This window comes from Ovis canadensis, chromosome X, assembly GCF_042477335.2.
Source record: "Ovis canadensis isolate MfBH-ARS-UI-01 breed Bighorn chromosome X, ARS-UI_OviCan_v2, whole genome shotgun sequence".
NCBI classification, from domain to species: Eukaryota; Metazoa; Chordata; class Mammalia; order Artiodactyla; family Bovidae; genus Ovis; species Ovis canadensis.
The window spans coordinates 15,318,639-15,333,591 of record NC_091727.1 but is presented as its reverse complement, the minus strand read 5'-3'; the positions used below and the strand labels follow the sequence as shown (position 1 = coordinate 15,333,591).

The 14,953-nt window shown below is 41.5% G+C and overlaps 1 protein-coding gene across 3 annotated transcripts in view; it reads right to left on the bottom strand.

The window, feature by feature from the left end:
* GRPR (gastrin releasing peptide receptor) overlaps window positions 1-14,953 on the bottom strand; it is a 59,216-nt gene that overhangs the window by 16,345 nt on the left and 27,918 nt on the right. The window contains exons 2-4 of one of the 3 annotated variants that reach the window (XM_070291366.1): window positions 8,157-8,508; window positions 6,203-6,582; window positions 59-1,793 (exon numbers count right to left, since the gene is read on the bottom strand). In XM_070291366.1, the coding sequence (XP_070147467.1) occupies window positions 1,658-1,793; window positions 6,203-6,582; window positions 8,157-8,508 (868 nt within the window). In that variant the 3' untranslated portion in view covers window positions 59-1,657. Of the gene's footprint in view, window positions 1-58; window positions 1,794-4,973; window positions 6,583-8,156; window positions 8,509-14,953 lie in introns of those variants that run through there. The other 2 variants (XR_011446286.1, XM_070291367.1) reach the window with 2 other exon arrangements.

Sequence of the window (14,953 nt, the reverse complement as noted above, 5' to 3'; positions counted from 1 at the left end):
CACAGACTACACTCATGCAACAGCTATGTTTTTATTGAACACTGCATACATGCATCTGTCCATTTCATAAATTATGCTTTATTATATTAAGAAATAAAACACATTTCTTATCTTCTGTGACTTGAATATTCAGCTTATTACATTGGATATGACTTAATGTTATACAGGCCAGGTACAATATAATAGAAGCACTGGGAACATTTCTTGAAAAATAAGAGTACAATTAATGAGCATGCTTCATAGATAGAATTTTACAAGGTCACACAGTTAAGTTTGCACATTTAAAAGGATCTGAATCATTTATATTATTATTGTGAATTTCTTATAAATAATTCATTACTCTTAGGAGTCTAGGCAAAGCCAAGCCATGACATTATTTATACTTGTTCCAAGTTATTTAATACAGTGCACGTTTTTAATGCAATAAATATTTACAGATAAGAGTAACAAGTACAATTATAATTTACAAAATATGAATCTAATATTTAAAACAAAACAGAAAATGACATTAAATAAGTTTGTGCCAGATAGTTTTACAACTCACTGAATTGACCATTTAAACAAATTTTATTACCAAAACCCTGTTGACTCAGATGCAAAAAAGTCATATTTTAATCAGTTAAGCCAAATTACAGGAAAAACTTTTTCTTTAAGAAAATCAGTTTAACTTTCTTAATGTTGTCAATATCAATAGCTAAAATTGAAGTAAAGTGATGAAAAATTTGGATTCACTACAGGCCCAATTATATAATGCAGTCTGAACACTGAAATCCTGGATTATACCAAAATTTTCAAGCTTGTCTGGGAATTAATCAGGTGTTGAATGTGTGAGGTTTTACTGTCCATTAAAATGGTCCTTTTAAAAGACCATAAAATTATGTGAGTCCTTCCATGGCACTATATGGCTCTGGGAATGAAATTTAAATTTGAGGGGGAAAGGAAAATAATCTTATCTTCTAGAACATGAGCTGAGAGAGAGCAGAGACACAGAGGCATCTGAGATTATAACAGGGCCCTTAAGGTCAGGCACCCAGACACCCAGGTCCACATCTGAGCCCATGACGTGGTCTCTTAGTCCAGGAGATAGTTTTGTATTCAAGGCTATTCATGTGGCCAGTGTCTCCAGACTTCAGGAAACCATCCACTGTCATGTTTTACTCTTTCTTGGGGGAAGTAAGTGGTTCTTCCTCTTCCTAACACCTTTTCCTCAACTAACCCTGATTTGAAGAAGGATGCCTGGACTGACTACTCTCACTGGGGTCCTCTCTGTGAACATGGCCCTTTGCCAAGGTTTTCTCCTCCTCAGTAAGTCACAGAACCAGGGCCACCAACTGCAACTGAATTGTGTCTCTGGGGGCAACTGAGCTAACGGACTTCCTTGCCCACTTACTTTGTGCTGCACTTCAGCTTCTATCCTTAACTTACGTGCTTACAAACATCTTTGATGCCCTTATTGTATATTACTTGACATTATCACTATTTCAGGCCTTTAGACAAAATGCAGAGTAGGTCTATGAGGTTCCATGAATGAACTTCTCATGTGGGCTGGATTTGGGGAGCAACACTGAGCAGTTGAATGGATGAGGACATAAGAGAGAGGCAGGCCCAGGTTAATGCTCTGTCATTCAGTTGTGCCATGTGGCCCTGGAACTGTGAATCAATCTCCCCACTCCTTGGCTTCATCTTCTGAATGTTCTTCAAGGTGCTGGTGAGGATGAACAGCAATGTGCTCAGCACTGCATGTGACAGATCCTTGGGGCCCGGGGAAGTTGAGCCCCTTCCTTCCAGCATGTCTAGAATGGCAGAACTCCATTCAGATGGAGAATGTTGTTCCAAATAGTATGCCTCTCTTGAGGCAACCAGTGATGAAACCACTCACTCCCTTGTGCCAACTTAAATAGACTCACTTGGGCAAGAGACTGTCCTATAAACTAGGTGGCAATGATCAGCTCTGTTCTTCAATAGGCTCAGAAAGGGCCGTGAGAATGAATGAGATCATATTACATCGAACCACACGAAATCACCTTTTTGAACATCAGTGTGGTCCAATAGCCAGGTTCATGCTTCAGCCTCATAGTTCCCTAGGCCTTTTAATCTAATAGTGGACGGTCACTAGTCAATGTCCTTTACAAATTCCCACAGGAAAGGATGTACAGCAGCTCTCTGGCCAGCAGCAAAGGCTTGGATAAGATGAGTCAATGAGTATAAAAATGCTTTACAGACCATGAACACTAGGTCACTGCAAAGCCTTTTTTGAATTAACTGTGGATATGTAACACTTCAATTGAGGATTTCTGAAACTTTTTAGAAATTTAGATAAATTCCACCAAATGCATTTCTGATGTCAACTTTCACATGAGAAAAGTTTGTTCTCAGTGTGCAATCTGTTGACTGTTGGAGTTAATGCTTAGCCTTCACTTAAAAATGGGTGTTTTTGAAGGCCAAGATCATGGTAAGAGATTGCTTGATATGACGACTGTGTTTGTGTTGGGCCTGTGGGGCAGGGGGTGGTTGCTGAGGTGGGGGCTGAGAGAAATGACCATCTAGATTCAGAATGAAGTAGAGTTTGTTAGGGCTTGGTTTCATTGACTAGCTCACACAAAGTTTGGTCCCACTGGAGTGACTAATTCCTTTGTTTTCATCTGTTAATCCATTTTATGAAAATTCAGTCAAATATTAGACAAATGTGCCAAATGTGTTTCATTCTGCCCAACAACCCAGGGTTAATTCTAAACTACTCTGTGATGACAGCTCCTGCCTGGTGTGGGTGTGAAGGTCACAAATGGCAAGAAAGTTTGCACCTCCCCATCTAATCACAACACAGTTTGTACAATTATACCACTCTTATACAGTTAGGTCACCAGGATCATTGTTTCTATCTGGCTCCTGGGAAAAATGATTTAGCTACCTTGATTTAGCAGTCCATAGATTGAGGATGTCATCCTTGTAGTCCCCAAACAAAGCTAATCACTATTATCAAAAGCTACTTGGCACATGAATAGACTCCGAAAGCAATAACTGGCTGCCACTTTGGGCACAAATGAAGACTTTTAATTTAAGTGGGCCCTGTGGATAAGTTCATTTATTTCTATTCAACGTATATTTTCATAACAAGCTGAACTTGGTTTGTGCGAAGGAGTCTCTAAACTTTATTTATCCAAGGTTTCTCCATCCTTCTAGAGGAAACCAAACTGTGGAGCAAAGCAGGGAAATCCAGGGCTTGTTAATGAGGCAGAAGATCATGTTCAGTGGGGGAGTGTGAGGGCAGCTAGAAGAAGAGGATTTGGCCATCCACATTTATGGGGAATCATCGTATCAACGACAAGGCGGGGCCTTGTCTGCGCAGGGCAGGGAGGACCATCTTGCTCTGGAAAATCCCTGCCTGCAGCAACCTTTGGTGGGAAGATTGCTTTGTTTATTGCTTAATCTATCACTGTTGAGCTGCCTGCCTCAGGAAGGCTCAATTTAAGATAGATTGAAAGGTAGTGTCTGTCAATTGAATAAACACAGATGGTTTTCCACAGCCAAAATTGATTTTTTTTTCCTCCTCACCAAAGACATAGGGCTAAACGTGATTATCTTTGGAAGCCAGGCGTGAAATGTCTTAGCTCCAGCCCCTGCCATGCTTAACCCTAACACAGACGTGATATCACATGGGGGCTTGGGTTTCTTACACTGTGATTTTAGGTTCTGGAGGTAAAATAAAAATTTGACTTCTCTAGAGAAGGGCTTGGCTAAGTTCATTCCACTGAGAAGGTTAAGGTCAATCAGTTGATTCACAAAATAATGTGACCAGTCCTATAGGTCACTGGCTGGCAAAGACCTCCTCCAACCTTTTCATTTGAGAGTCTCAAAGAGGTGATAAGATTTGCCTAAGAACACATAGCTAGAGCTAGATATCAATCTTCTGTTTATTCAGAAGCTAGAAAGGAGGCCAAAGTCTATGCTTATGATGTTAACTGGAGGCATTAAGATAAGTCCTACTTATCTTTGGAAGCAGGTAGATCAGAGATGCTTGAACAAGTCATGCTAGGAAGCCAGACACTTTAGCAACTAACTAAGTATTGAGTCACTTACACTCAACAGTTTTGAAGAAAGCTAAGGGTAAAACTGTGAGCAGCAGTTCAAGATAGCAGGTGCATGGAGGGTGAAGAACTATGAACAGGAAGAGTACTCTTTGCACAATGAGGAAATCGAGTAATGTGTTTTCTACTGTCTCTTTCAGCTCTAATTACGAAACACAACAAGCTAATGGGACGTCATTCATACAGATTATTCCAAGTGACGGAACTGGCTATCTCCTTCCACTCCACTAATGTGAACATGCATGTAGAATGGCGCAGGGTTGGATTTCTCAAGAGGAGTTGTTGCAGAGGTGGCAGAGGTGGAACAAACGCGGGCAGGTGCTTACATAACTGCTTTACAGACAGACCTAGAGATGATGGGGCGCAGAGGATCTTAGCAATAGGTGGAACTATCTTCTCATTCTAGAGATTTTAAAAAATGATACTCATATCTATATATATACACACACATATGACTAGAGACACAGCTGGGACATCAAGCTAAAAACCTTGGTTCTTTCAGCTACACTACCTGTCTTCTTTTCAAACGGCCCCATGTAATATGGAGTGCTAGGAAAGCAGGTGTGTACAGTATATAAGTGCATGTGGCAAACAGAAGTGCAGAGGTTCATTCCAGCTAACACAATTATAGGTACAGATCTTGACAACAGTCTTGGTCCCAACTCCTAAAGCTGAAAGAAAAATCTTATGAAATATGCCATGTGGAAAAGAGAGCTGGCTCTTCTATCTCACCTTGATAGAGAAAAACGGAACTAAAACTGTCTTAGTGTGTGAGGGCTACACATGAGGTCACATTTGCAGAATTTGGATTCATCTGAAAGTGGGTTAACACATTTGCAACCTAGCAGAATTGGCCTATCCTTGAGTAAAGAAAAACTTGATTCAGGGTTTCTAAAGTAAGAGAGTCAAATCCTTTTACTCAGTTGGAAAACAAAAGAGATTTAAATCCAGTATTTTCCTGTACATGGGCTGTTTTATAAATACTCTTCATAAGTAGAAACAATGTATATATATCTGTCTTTCAGTCAGTTCTTAAACCTGAGACCCCTACAACTTTCTCACACATACTGAGACTGAAACATATATTACTGACATTGAATTCATTTCCTGCCACAGACTTTACCTAAAACAGACATTAAATGTAAACATGTTTCTATTTCCACTCCAATATGATCCCTTTCGTCTCACATTCTTCAGCATAGCAGACAAGGACAGCCAAACAGACGTCAATACAGTTGGCTGAAAACCTATATGCCTAAAATAAATACTTATTATGCATCTTTATAAATTTTTGATGAATAAATAACATAATCAATCCCACCCACCCTCCAGCCAAAGGATTTCTCTAATATGGTAGAATGGCACCATGGATGATTATAACTGAGTAATAGCAAAAAGGACCTGAATTGAGTTAGAACTGTCACTCTACAGGCACATGTGGATCTTGATATATGTGTCAGCGTGTTTGGTTGTGTTTTTGCCTTAAAATGATGTGGTGAGTGTTTTTCCTATATCCTCAGCTATGTCTTTTAAAAACAATAGAAACTCAGGGATTTGTTTGAAATTGGCTTTCAGTGTTATCAATTTGGGGACTGTCCTTTATACATGGGACTCTCTGAGGGTTGGCTTTTCACATTACATGTGTAAAAATAAGTTCCCTGGTTTGTGATTATAAATATTCCTGAAAAATGACTCAAATCACATTCATAAAGCACTAGCTTCTGCTTAAAGAAATGGCAAGGGGCAGTTTTTCAGAAAGCAGTCAATGTGCAACTTCTCTGCTATATAAATCTGGTTGTTCAGACAGTTTCTCTGACTTAGTTGAGCACATCTGTATATCAGGGTTTAATGCTTAAAGATTTCCTATTTGTTCCCTTTTCTTAAAAAGGGAAAGTTTGTTCTACCTCCGAAGCAGCGTCCACAAGTTGAAATGGAAAATGCAAGCCGTGATAGGCCTTCCAAGTGACCTATTTGGGCCTCTCCCCTACCCACCCAGATCACTCACAAGCCTGCCAAAGCGTCTTCGGAGGGTACAGAGACAACCAGCGACACAAGGGTTCCTCACCAGCCATAAAGCAAAACCAGGGAGGCAGGGTCAAGGGTGAGTCTAGACGTACCCCTCGTGACAGATGTTTCCATTGATGAGGCTGAAGGTGGCGGCGGAGGGGTTGGTGCTCTTGAAGGAGGTCATGCAGCTGGTACTTCTGCCGGCACTGTGAGACTGGCTCATCAGGCCAGGCCGGCAACAGAGGAGCTGGGTGTTGAACTGCTTCCTGAAACTCTTGCTCAGCAGGTAGAGGGCAAAAGGGTTCACGCAGGAGTTGGTGAAGGCCAGAAGGCGGGCGCAGATGCTGGTGATGAAGTGGAGCATGGAGGTGTCCACCTCGGAGTAGTGGTAGGAGCGGTACAGGTAGATGATGTGGTTGGGGAGCCAGCAGAAGGCGAAGAGCCCCACGAACACCAGCACTGTCTTGGCCAGGCGCTTCCTGGACTCGATCTGAGGACAGAGTCACAAGCAGAGAGACATAGGGACGGAGGGGCAGGGTGGGGGATGCAGAGACAAAGATCCACGTGGGCAGAGAAAAAGAAGGGGAAAATGCATTAGGGAAATGCACGAGCTCACAAGGCCCAGAAAATGAGTTCCATAGGAGAGAGAAGAGGAGAGAAACAGAGGAGAGAAAAGCAATAGAAACAGACAGAAAAAGAAAGCAGTCAGAAACAGAAAGGAAAATGCCAGGAAGCAGAAATGGATGAGCAGAGTACAGTGAGAGCAGCACTTTAAACAAAGCTGATTACACGCTTGAGTGGACTGCACAATGAAATTCTAGTAAGTGCCCTCTTTTTCCTCAGGAGGGCATTGGTGCAGTTATCAGCCTTATGACTTCATGTCTTCCTTGGCTCCACAGTTAATAATTTCTTCTTCCGTCTGATGCTTAAAAAAGGACCCAGCTTTGTTCTTCCCCATTGGCAAAACTAAGATAACTCCCTGTTACTATTTTTTTTTTATCTCAAGTTATTTCTAGCCTATATAATATAGGAAGAGTCTCAAATAAAAGCGGGCTGAGCTTCTCCTTTTGTTCCCAACTCACTTTGCTACGGCAAGAGGAAACATCATTCTCCTTCAAGAATTTGGGATACAATGAATGTTCTCCACTGAGAGCTCTTTCAAGCAAGGAGAGAGTTTCACTGAGGACTGCTGCTTTCCCCCCATAATTGAGTGGAAAAAAAGAGAATTTTAGAGGTGAAGCCTCCAACTAAGTCGGCTACACATTTTAAATGAGGGGAGAGTCTTTCTGTCTTTTCATCATAAATACCACTCGATCTACATTTGGACTAGAAGGCCAAAATTGCCACAGAGGAGAAAGCCAGAGTCCCTGGTTTCTACCATTTATACCTCAGGATGAGATTATGGGGGTGATGGGGGGAATGGGGAAGAGAGGCTAACACAGATGGAGGGCATCCTGCATTCTGGACCACCTGGGGGTATATATGCTCCTCTTGTCATCCTCCAACAGCCTTCTAATATAAGGGTTATTACCCTCATCATGGGTAAGAAACTCAGAGAGGGTAAATGAGTAGGTCAGGAAACCTGGATTTGAACTCAAATCAATGTGAACCCATCTTAATCAAACTACTTCTTTTTCTTCAACCAGCCTCATTTTCCAGCCCTTTCTGCCTTATCACATATGGTGACCCTCTTCCTACCCAAAGAATGCAACTGGAGTTTAAAGCAGGCACATCCCTCTGAGACACTACATTTTATCTTTTAAAAAACACTAACATGTTTTTCAGATTTTTCTCAGAAACAAACCCATATTCCAAAGCTTTCAGGTTCTCAGCACCTCACTAAACCTAGCCTTAAGTAAAAGAACAAGATTCTAAGGGACATCTGAATGCTGAGTCTTCGGCAGCTAGGAGTCTCTGTTTACCATCTGGCCACAGATCACTCACCTCTTCTACTGCAGAATCAGGCAGCAGGACCACCTAAATATGGAACTTGTCAGTGGAGTCCTACATATATGCAAGGGATTGAATCCACAAGGAGGAAATGAATTACTCCTAAGCACCCACCTGCTTCTTGACATGTATATTCCCTTCCACGGGGAGATTGTAGGCACTCTGGATCAGATTTCTGGCGATGAAATAGTAGTAAACAGAGATGATCGACAGTGGGATGATGTAGAAGACCAGGAAGGAAGCCATGGAGTGGATTTTGGGGTGCAGCTCATTAGAGTGTGGGTATGGGGCACAGCTAATGAAGGTCTGGTTGGTGCTTTCCTCATGGAAGGGATGTAGGTCAGAAAACACAGCCTCTGGGATGGCCAGCAGCATGGAGACAATCCAGATCAGTGCAGCTTTGAGGCAGATTTTCAGCAGGGCATGGGAGGCCTGGATATCCATTGGCCGCACGATGGCTTTGTACCTGGGGCAGGGAAGAGGGACGTTGCTTAATATTATTACCAACCGGAAGCCAGGGTCTGGACTAGGGCAAGGCCAGGGAGGCCCCTAAGGTGCAATACTTTAAGAAAGGTCATCCAAAGGCTGACTTTGAACTCATAGTGAGTGCCTCCTTAAATGCTGCCCCCCAAGCTCGTTGCTCACCTCATCCTAGCCCGGCTCTGAAGGATGTCCCCCTCTCCCCATTCTCTCTTGATATTAAGAATACTTCTCAGAAAAGCTGAGGCTTCTTTTATTTTCTTAAATCACAGAAATGAATAACAAAGCATGTTTAACAAAGGACACTGGAACAAGAAGGTTGGTTGTTCTTTGTTTTTTTGGCAAAGCCTTCATTTTGAGTATTTAAATGCAGTTTAGGAAACTTTAGTCACTGAGTATTTACAGACACCTCTTTTCTTTCTCAAAGGTTGAAGAACAAATAGTTCGCTGAAAAAGTTATACACAGACGCATCACTGTAATTATCAAACTAATCTTTCCCCTGCCCTCCTACTCTCTTTCAGCCTCATCTTCTCTTGCAGTATTCAGGTTGAGCTCTGGGAAGCAGACACTGAGATGAAGTCAGGAGGACAAGGAGTTTATTGTTGATGAACACGTGTGGGGAAAGGGGAGGAGGCAGGACTGGGCAAAGGGAGCTGTCAGACCCTGAGGCAGACCTGACAATGTGTACACCAGCCAAAGTGACCAACCATCCAAGTTTCCCTGGACATTTCCCAGTTTTAGCACTGGAAGTCCTACATCCTGGGAAATTTCTCAGTCCCAGTAACTGTGACAGCTGGTCACCCTGCACCAGCCCAATGGGAAGCTCAGGAGCAAGGATTGCCCGGTGGGGGAGTCCTATCTCAGTGGAAATGGCCAAGCCCTTGTAGCACTACCTTGATTGGCTACTGGCTGGGACCACCCAAAAAGAGGGTGATCTCAATTGCTACCTGGTTCTATCACTGGGCAGGAACTGCCCAAGAGGAGCATGACCATAGTTTGAAAGCTGAAGTGGACCCAGAAGGAGCTGACATCTGGAGGTTGCCAGCTACCCATACAACACCTACCACAGTGAGCCCCACACCTATTTTGGGTCCACTTGTTTGAGAACCCACTAAAAGATGAGCCTCTGGTGGGCAAAGACTGGGTCTTTATCTATCTTGGTATCCATCAAGATCTGCACACACTGTACAAACATTTGTTCTACTGCACATAAGCTGCTATAGTGTAGACATTGACATGAGCTGCTGCTGCTACTGTTAAGTCGCTTCAGTCGTGTCTGACTCTGTGCGACCCCATAGACAGCAGCCCACCAGGCTCCCCCGTCCCTGGGATTCTCCAGGCAAGAACACTGGAGTGGGTTGCCATTTCCTTCTCCAATGCATGAAAGTGAAAAGTGAAAGTGAAGTCGCTCAGTCATGTCCGACTGTTAGCGACCCCATGGACTGCAGCCCACCAGGCTCCTCCATCCATGGGATTTTCCAGGCAAGAGTACTGGAGTAGGGTGCCATTGCCTTCTCCAATGACATGAGTTGGAACCATCTAAATGTGAGTGTTCAACGCTAAAAATGCTGTGTTAACACCAGGTTCTGCCTCTGATATTCTTTTGTATCATGGCCTTCAGTGAGAGAGGTACAGTTATCTCCACTTGTTTCCAAGTTGACTAAACCTCCACTGAGTTGCCATTCTTGGCTGCATCCTGACCGCTCACTCACTTTCTGCCTCCCTCTAGGGAAGGGGGTGTAAGTTTGAGAAAAGGAACCTGCCACTGGGCTCAGAGAGGCCTGTGCTTATTTGTGTCCTTGACTAGGTGAATGGCACCTCTAATACAGGCAGTCAGTGTCTGCAAGTCCATTATTGCTGTGGACCTAGGTCACAGTCTCCAAACAGCTGTATCAGATGGAGAAGCTATTATTTTTTATCATCATCTGTCTCATTTTTATATCTAGTTCTCTGTTCCCACTTCAGGTAGGGAAGCAGAGGAGACTATTTATCAGATATCCCCAACACTCCAGAACAACACTATTGTCCTGCTTCAGTATACCTGTGAATGATTTTCCATCCATAACTTGCATTACTGCACTTAAAACAATTAAAAAAAATAAACATTTCAAAAGGAGGTTCTACTGTCCTGTGGTGCTTTCTCTAGTCACTAATAATTTCAAACATTTTAATTTCTAGTTTAGAATGAAGGAAAGGAATTGATATTTTTAACGACAGATATGTGAACATTCTCAGCCAAAGATGTATATAATTAAAGATATCTTAGATAAATCAATTAGGGATAAATGGGCAGTCACAAGTACCATTAACTCTCCAAGGGAAGGTAATCCCCTCGTGCATGAAGCAGAAGCCAAAGGGAATGGCTTCCCTCCTTCCCTCTTGGGAATCTTGTATTCCTAAGCGCAAAATGCCATGAGACATTGAGCCACTATTTCAAATTCACAACTTTTAAAACATATAAGATAGTATAAAACACTTCTTTGATTACTTTGTCGGGAAAATAATTTGAATCTAAATCTAAATTAGCCTCTGGATCTATGTACCAGTTTTCAAGAAATGTGGAGATAGAAGAACCAGCTAGATAATGCAGTCAGTCAAATCCTAAAACAGAAAATTCTACAGGAATAATGACCCCATTTTTTTTTCAACAAATATATGGCATAACAAAGCAGAGAGAATGGTTACAGACTGACTGATATCAGTAGTGCAATGTGTAGACCCTTTTGCATTATTTAAAATTTAGTTTATTTTTCGGCCATGCTGTGCAGCATGCAGGATCTTAGTTCCCTGACCAGGCATCAAACCCAGGCCCCTGGCAGTGAGAACGAGAAGTCCTAACTACTGGACAACCAGGGAAATCCCTTCTTTTGAATTCTGATCCAAATCAAACAACCATAAAAAGATATTTTTGAGACTACTGAAGAAAATCAAATACAGATTTAGTACTGGTGATACCAAGGAATTATTTTTAATGTAATGGGTTTAATAGTGGTATTGTGATTCTGTGTTTTAAAAAATACTTTATTAAAAACACACCCTAAAATATTTACCAATGAAATAATATATCTATCTAGGGCTTGCTTTAAAATATTCAGATATATTCATATATCATTTGTATAATTTAAAAATAAGTAAAAATGCATTGCAAAAAATTTTGTCATGGAATATTAATAAAATTTCAGAGAAATTGAGGAAATCCCATTCACTAAGCTCTTGCCTTATGCCAGGCAGAGAATAGCATCTACATGATCTCACTTACGTTTTAACAGGTAGGTGCTATTATCTCCACTCTACAGTGACAAACTGAATGAAATGCAGATGGTTTCAGAAGTGGTGAGGTCAATATTCAATTTAAACCAAGTCTGTTCAGGATACTACAGCTTTTTCAGAAGAATGCTCTGGGTAAATTCTTCCTAGAGATAAACAGATCAGCCATTTCACAAATGTGTATGGAACATACCAAATATTCCCTGGAAGTCTAATGGTTCTGTAGAGCATGGAACATATCAGTCTATATCTTCTGGTTTAGACTGCTCTGGCTGGAGCTCCCAGTGAAGAGAGATCCCCAAGGGGTGGTTCTTGTTTAAGAGTGATGGTCGGTTGGACTAGGGTGGATACTCAATATTGTAAACCAGAAAATAAACTGCCTGGCCAGCCACCAGAGAGTCTCTCTTTGTCTTAAGCATTTAAACTGAAAAAATGAGAGGATGTAATCAGTCATTGATGCTACACAGAAAAGGTTATGATGTCAAAGAAGCAATCAGGGCAAGATGAATAACTAAAGTAGGTAGAATGAGAGAAAGAGAACGAAGGAAACATAAAAGAAGCTGAGATGATGTGGCCCTGAGTCCTACAGAGGGTCCTTGGTTTCTGGCCCATGAACTACTTTTGAATGTGCAAGAGATATCCTATTATAATCTTACAATTCTCCTGTTCCCTTTTCACTTGAGTTGGTTGAAGTGGCCACCATTCACTATCAACAAAAGAGCCTTATCTAGAACAATTAGACATGCTGGTCATTTAAAGCTATCATCAGATTTTATTTCCAGGATCATTTTGCATAAATTATCTCCTGCTTGCTGTCCTCTGAAAGAATGAGCTGTCAACTTTCGATTGTTCTCAAGACACAGACCAGTTCCTAAATCCACCATTACTTTCTTGCCTCCTCCTTTCTTCATGCTCCATCCCAGAGGCTCCATTCATCTTAAGGCGATCTTTTCAAATTTCAGCTTATAAGTACCATCTTACAGCTTTTGCTGACCAATCGAGACATCGATGATTCCCTTTCCTTCTCCTAACCTGTCTGATTTTACTCTTCTCATTTTATGCTTCCTCTGCATTACCTTCAGTTGCTTCTGGCTTTCTAATGGCATGTCTTTCTACATGATTTTCTCATAAGTTCCTGAGGTCAAAAGTTTATATCTTCTCCTCTTCTTGTCTTCTGTATCATTGAAAATGCCCCAGGTCCCCTCCTCTGCATACCACTTATTTCAAAGTAGAGGCTCAGCAAAGACTTGCTAATCAATTAAGATTAATGACAGGTGACTCGCAGATATGTCTTTTATTTTCAACTTCACATAAGTGACAACAGATTCATTTTCGCACACCTAGTAAGAATCATTCTTCCACAGACTGACCGATTCACTCCTCTGATAAGAGGGGGCTGAAAGTGCTTCCCACTTCTGAAAATATCTGCACTTTGTTTTTCTTATGCAAACACTGGGAAGGTAAAAAATGTCCTCTGTGCCAGATTATTGTGTCAAAGGGGTTCTTGGCAAGTGGAAGTAGCGGGCTCCCACACCCATGGTTGGAAACTTTTGCCCACAGAAATGTATGTCTTTTATTCAAACACGGGCAGTTTGTTTATGTTTAAGGATCCAGCTATTCAGCCCTTATGTATTCATAATTACCTACCAAGGTCTGTAGGAATTGTTGAATGACAATATTTTAAAACCTCCATTACAATCCTAATGCACGCTATCTGGAGAGGGCAGAGGTGAAGAGAAAACAAAATGAACTGAAAGGTCTCTAGGGTAACTGACATAGTGTTGGCATTTAAATTAGAATCCTAATACCTAATTAGATTTGACAAGACTATTAAACCTTGGCTTTATTTTCTTAATGTGAGGCAATTATTAGCTGGTTGGTAAAATGACTATAATCCAGGGCAACAGAGTTGTACCTCCGTTGAGCTATTACTCTGCAAATGCAGAGCTTGCTGCTCCTTGGTGCCCATCCAACCGTTATCTTTAAGTATGTAACAGATTACAGTGATCCTTTTCTCTTCTCTCTGGACCAAAAAACTCCAGTGCTTCTTTTCACTCGTTCTTAATATATTTCAGTTTCCTCAGGGCTCTACTGTGAATTGGGGAGCAGAGACCTAGTTCCTAATGGTGATTCTAGCCACTAGTTTTATGATCTCAGACAAATCACAGACTCTTGGAACCTCAGTATTCTCATCCCTGGGTCGGGAAGATCCCTTGGAGAAGGAAACGGCAATCCATTCCAGTATTCTTACCTAGCCAATTCCATGGACAGAGGAGCCTGGGGGGCTATAGTCCATGGGGTCACAAAGAGGTGGACATGACTGAGCGAATATACTTTCACTTTCACTATTCTCATCCCTGAATAGGATGTAACTCCTACAACCTCCAATGTAATAACTGATTCAGGCAAAAATGATAAAACCACTGAGGGAGAGGTTTTAGGAGGACAAGATACTCACATAGTCTCAAAGAGCTCCCCACACATTACTACTTAATTACAAAGGGAAAATGTACCTTTATGTAGGGGAGGTCTGGGGGTTACTCCTCTAATCAAGTGGTCAAACCACTTGACCACTTGATAAGACTAGACTCCACTTGATAAGACTAGATAAGGTAAGACTCTGTTGCTCTGGATTATAGTCATTATAGGGTGAACTTCTCCATTAGGTGGAACAGGCATAAGTCTGGGGCCCATGATATTTTTAGAGGCTCAAGAGAATATCTTAATTTCTTTTAAAATCAGAAGAAAAAATTTAATATAATCTACCTTGGATTATGGTTATCTTTGTGCCAATACAACTATAAAATAAAAATTTTTATACTTTTTATGGAGAAAGGATCCCATGAAGGTAAAAATGCAAAGGGCCCAGGAAATTCATAATGTGGCCCTGATCAAACTTACTGTCACCAACAGTGGGTCAATCTGCGATCCTGTGCCTCCTGATACAATGCAACGGGAAGGACATGGCATTGCCTACACTTGTTCTTGCCTCCAATTTTTAACCTGAATCTACCATGAAGAAACAATCAGACAAATCCAATTCTGGCACATTCTACTAGATAACTAGCTTGGATTCACCAAAACAGTCAACGTTATTGTTTTAGAAGAATGTAGGGGAGCTACTATTCTACCTTAAAAGGAGGTGAAAGAGATATAACAAGTA